Source organism: Amblyomma maculatum, chromosome 3, assembly GCF_055883805.1.
Source record: "Amblyomma maculatum isolate TAMU_Amacu chromosome 3, ASM5588380v1, whole genome shotgun sequence".
Lineage (NCBI taxonomy): Eukaryota > Metazoa > Arthropoda > Arachnida > Ixodida > Ixodidae > Amblyomma > Amblyomma maculatum.
In genome coordinates, this window is record NC_139346.1 from 159,296,090 (window position 1) to 159,301,405 (window position 5,316).

The window sequence follows — 5,316 nt, forward strand, 5'->3', positions numbered from 1 at the left end:
AAATTCAGTTCGCCCTCAGTGCTCTTTAATTTATCGGCCGCTGCCTCGCTATAGCCTTGTTTATATATATATATATATATATATATATATATATATATATATATATATATATATATATATATATATATATATATATATATATATATATATATATATATAACTCTATTACATGCTTAGAACCAGGGAAATCATCAAAACGGCAAGTTTCGGTGGTGTCATCATTTCCTACAGACACCGTCATTGCGCGTTGTTTTGTGACGTCAAGCACCAGAAACTATAGAATAGAGGCGCCCAAACAATTAGGGGGATAGGGCAATAGCGGGGCGGCAATGCGTAGAATGCAGCATGAATGAGCAAGGCGTGCGGCAATTACTTTGAGCATGCGCACTCGCGCTCCGTTATTACCTTACTCCCATAACCGATAGGGTCACCCTATTCTAAAACTCTCTACCGTCTCCTTGGCGCAGAAATAATTTCGTTCAAATGCGAGTTTTTGAGCCGATCAACCAAAATTAAAACGATGGCCTCATGTCTTTTTTTTTTTTTTTTTTGTCTTCGCGAAATACAGAAAAGATTCATGAGTCGATTTGGTTTGGATTATACAGGTTTCGATGTCCCAAAATGTATCAGCCTATGAAGTACGCCGCATAGTGGAGGGCTCCGAAAATTTCGACGGCCTCGGGTTCTTTAACGTGCACTGACATCGCGCAGTACACGGGCGCCTTGCTTTTCGCCGCCATCGAAAAACGGCCGCCGAGGACACGAATAGATCCCGCGCGCGTCCTTGTGTTGAGCAGTCGAGCGCCGTAAAAACTGAGCCACAGTGTGGCAGGGCGTTCAGGAGTCGAATTGGTAGAGCGTAGTCAGTGGAGCAATGTTTGATCGAATGGTTAAATGAGAAATTGAGCTACGCCTGAACGAAGGACCGAGAAAAGCACGCTGGTGAATGTTGCTCTGAATTGCACTTTTTACGGCCGAGTCGCCAACCATGTCCGCACCTGGCAAGGTAATCGCGTTTACCTGTACTACGAAGTTTCTTGATTATAGCATCGCACAGTGAACTATTTGGGAATTAACGGGGGCAACCGTGAGGATAAAACGCGAGTAACATGCACTAATTGCGAAAAAAAGCATTGAAGGTTTTGAGAGAGGGGAGTGGGGTTTATATACGTTTTGTATATGGAAATAACCAAGGATGGTCTGTCAAATCAGTGATAGAAGAGGCGATGGCGGGAGAGAATCAGATGCATTGACGGTGTCTGAACACCTGCAGCTTCATATAGAAAGAGGCCATCTTTCCAGCACAAAAATGACCTCCTCTCGAGAGGTCATCGTTAAAGACTGAATTTTAATCCGTTTGTGGTGCGACCGTTTTCACGTTGCCGTCGCGAATTATGAACTTTGTACCATATGCGTCCTCATGAGTTTAATGGCCAACAGGAATCCGTGAATCGGCGTTCACTAGGACATCTTGGTATATGTTACATTAGTTACGACTCCAATTTGTAGTTAGTCGCGATGCCGACGAAAAGGGACAAAAGGCTCGAACCGTGCTCCTTGAAAGGCGTCAGTTCCCAGTCCTCGAGACTCGTTGTTCATGGAAGTGCTAAAATTTAGGCCCCGAAAAGCATACCCAAATATTTGTTTTTCTTTCTTTCTTTCTTTCTTTCCTTCCTTCCTTCCTTCCTTCCTTCCTTCCTTCCTTCCTTCCTTCCTTCCTTCCTTCCTTCCTTCCTTCCTTCCTTCCTTCCTTCCTTCCTTCCTTCCTTCCTTCCTTCCTTCCATTTATTTTTTTCGCAGACTCACTCTCTTGGGCCCCGCATTGAAACGAAACACCCCCGCCAAGTGCAGATGACGCAATAAAATATCCCCCCACGCGTCTACTTGGCCTGCTTGAGGCGATCCATTCCTGCAGTCAAAATCAGATACAGCTTCTCTCATTGAAGTACAAACAATCACAACAACTCGAGAGCAGAGCACAGGCGACGGGGACGGAGAGGCTATCCTTTCCGTCACCGCTTTCTCGGTGACAGCCGCTCTTCTCAATGTAACGGCGAGTTGGCGGACGCCTGCAACAGCCGCGCACGAAGGCAGCATGCCAGCCCGACGGCGCAGGAAAGGTGACGCCCCGAAGTTATCCTAGCTCTCGGAGAGAGAGCCCCACGGTGTGACGCTGCCGTGGCTTAGAAAAGGGTCGAAAACGTATCGGCTCGTGGCAGCGCACAGCGACGACAGCAACAGCCTTTCGAGGCGGGAAGGAAAATAAAAAAAAAAAAAAAAAAAGAAAGACGGATCTTCGGCACGGGAGGGAGGCACGCATAAGCAACGCACCTAGCCGTCGATATACAGCGCAACTGCGTCACGGAGCGCGCGACGCAAAGAAGAAATAACAATAAAGCGAAACGGAGAAGGGGAGGGAGTAGCAGGGCCGACGGCGACAGACGGGCCGGGACGACAAAGTTCGCTACAGAAAGGCGAAAAGTGCACGGGGATTTTTCTCCCCACTTTTTTTTTTTTTTTTTTTTTCTCCGCGCGCAGCGTCGAAGACTGCGCCTGCCTTTGTGTCGATGGGCGAATGAGTGAAGTCGTGCCGCTGCAGCCACCGCTTTCTTTCGACCACTTAGTTATGCCCACTTCCACCACACCCCTCGGGTAAGAGAATCGAAATCAGTGACGTCATCATTCGTTTGCGCGCGAAAAGAAAGGGGTTCCAGTGCGTTTCCGCGCAGAGGCAAGAGTGCACGTTCTCTCGCCCGAACTGAGCGCCGACTATGGGATGTCGGACGCTTGCGCGCGCAGTTTGGAAAGGGAAAGAGAAAGGAAAAGAGAATCGTCGATTTAGGCGGGAGATTTCTAAAAATGAAAACACCTCCCTTCAGACCACGTGGAGAGCAGCGGCGCGGGAGACGATGTGGCATCTTGCGTTCTCGAGCTCGTCCGACATGTGCGAGAGGAACGCGCTCCAAGCTAGAGTGATGCGTTTTCTTTAACGCCGCATGTGGTCGCGCCTGTTGTGATCGCTTTGTACCAAAACTGCTCTCTTTAGACAGTTAATTCAGAGACGCAGTTACTTGAAGCATGGTGGAACGCACAGTCAATATGTATGCGGAAAATAACGCTGTGGATTTTGGCTCCTTTATGTTCTCCACTGCAATCACGGGTTTTCAGTAGGAAACGTCGAATGAAATAAACAAATTTCATTGTTCCAAGGGTGCCTGTAAATATGGCTAAAGCATGTTCAGTGCTCGTAGCAGTTAAGAATAGCGGTAAATCATTACAGTTTTCAGACTAGTTACCTTACCTGACTTCAACCGAGGTTCCTGGATGCTCTCGTATTTTATTCATGAAGTAAAAGTCGAGTGAGCAATGTCACACCTCACAGGAGGCATAAGAAGCCGTACAACAATTACATCCTAATTGGCGTAGCAAATTTCAGCTTTGTCTCGCGCTTCTTCTAAAGTTAGAGTGCAAACACTCGATTGTGGACTACGCAAGACGTCGAATAGTAATGCTAATGAGCTGAAATCCTCATCTAGATCTTCACACGTCTTGTCTTTACTCATGGTGCAACCCGGCAACGAAGCTTACTTACCAGAAAGTGGAACAAGCTTGTCGTCTAAGTTTTACACAGGACGACGTGTCGTATTCACTCGAATGCGATTCACTAAGCAATCTTCGCAGCTATGCACAAAACGTGTAGGGTTGATTCAGACTTGCGCTGGTAAAAACAACGTGGTCTTTGCCTCGAAACGCGTCGGCTGAGTGTAGCAGTCACACGATTCGTGTTCTCCAAACATATCTCGAAAACAGGCTCGTTGAGCGCGTTCGCGCATCCCGTCCACATCATTCACAACGATGGGGCCCAACTTCGCAATCATCCCCGCACGGCGTTTAGACGCATCGCGTCGGCTCGATTCAGATTCGCAAAGCAGCGCGTCGCATCGACTACGCCGTGCACGTCAGCTGCGCAGTAAAAACAAAAAAAAAAAAGGCAAAAAAAGGAAGGTTCTACTCACCAGGGGTGATCCGATTCTGCAGCCCGAGCAGTCGCAGACGGGCGGGTGCACCGACAGCACGCCTTTGGCGAGCAGCAACTTCATCGACTTGCCGTGGTGGCGAATACTGCGCTTCCAGTCCTTGGCCGTTTCACGTCCGCTCACGTATTGGAACTCGTTCGGGGTCAGCCAGGTATCCCTGAAGAGAATGCAGGGCCCCTTGGATCCCTGGCATAGGCGCGACAGGTACAGCAGTCCCTTGTTGCCGCCACATTCCACTTCGAGGATCACTTCGCCGTCCCGATACATCGCGTTTGCCTGCTGTCACTTTAACGTCGTACTCGCGTGTTGTCGCGATCACGCGCCGCCAATACGCTTGCTGGCTGCCCCTTCGTTACAAGCACGGCAAGAGGCGCGACTTATTGCGCGTCGTTGCCCGCGACTTTCCTTAATGAACGCCGCACATCACCCTCTCTTTTAGGAGACAGCCCCGAGAAATCCGAAGTGGACGTACTTGAAGGGCGACCACGTTCTTGAGAAGTTTCGGAACGAACACAGCGTTTCCTTCGCGTCACGTGGTCGCCGTTGACGATAAGATCTTAATACTGCCGACGTCCTATTGCTCTAATGGGTGACTGAACGTGAAGCGAGATGACACCTCACCACCGAGACGGGAACTTAACGCGGCACTTCCCTCGAGTTGTCTCCACAGGCGTACAAAGGTCCGTCACAGCCGTTCTCGCGTCCAGCGAGAACACGGAAATACGTCGGATGACACGGCTTTACAAATTGTCGCGACGCGCGCTTGTTCACATCTAACACAGAACAGCACAATCTCTGTTCGCCAAAACAAAATCACGGCCACCACCGTTGAAACCGCACTCACGACGACGGAAAAGAGTGGGTGGCAGTGATTGCCGGCAGCTTCGTCGTCTCTTCCGAGCACCGTTTACAAAGCTAAACAGAAATCACGACGATGACACTCGCTCTCCACACACGCACACAGAAGGACACGTTTATCGGGAGTCGGGAAGAGCGAGATGAGAGCTCGGGATCGCGAATAAGGAAGGGATGGAAGAGGTAAATTCGTGCGGGCCGCGCGAGCTCGTCGCCGCACGTCCCTTCAGGCGACACGACGACGCATCTCTGTGGGGCGGCGGGACCACGGCGGCGTCGGCGTCGACGGCGGTGGCTGGCCGTTCGAGGCACTCTCGCTCGAACCCGGGGGGAAGAAGAAGAGGTGGGGTGAAAAGCGCCGCCGAGCCACGCGGCGCCTGGTGCCAGCGCGTTGGTTGGGTCGGTCCGTTCGTGTATAGCACGC

The 5,316-nt window shown here is 50.3% G+C and overlaps 1 protein-coding gene across 1 annotated transcript; it reads right to left on the minus strand.

The window, feature by feature from the left end:
* Positions 1 to 3,945: 3,945 nt before the first annotated feature.
* On the minus strand, positions 3,946 to 4,551 carry LOC146196631 (deformed epidermal autoregulatory factor 1-like). The gene is made up of 2 exons (XM_084597046.1): positions 4,017 to 4,551; positions 3,946 to 3,963 (listed from the first exon to the last, which is right to left on the minus strand). Exons 1-2 carry the CDS (start codon positions 4,302 to 4,304, stop codon positions 3,946 to 3,948), a joined length of 306 nt encoding a protein of 101 aa, XP_084453172.1. The 5' UTR covers positions 4,305 to 4,551.
* Positions 4,552 to 5,316: the final 765 nt, after the last annotated feature.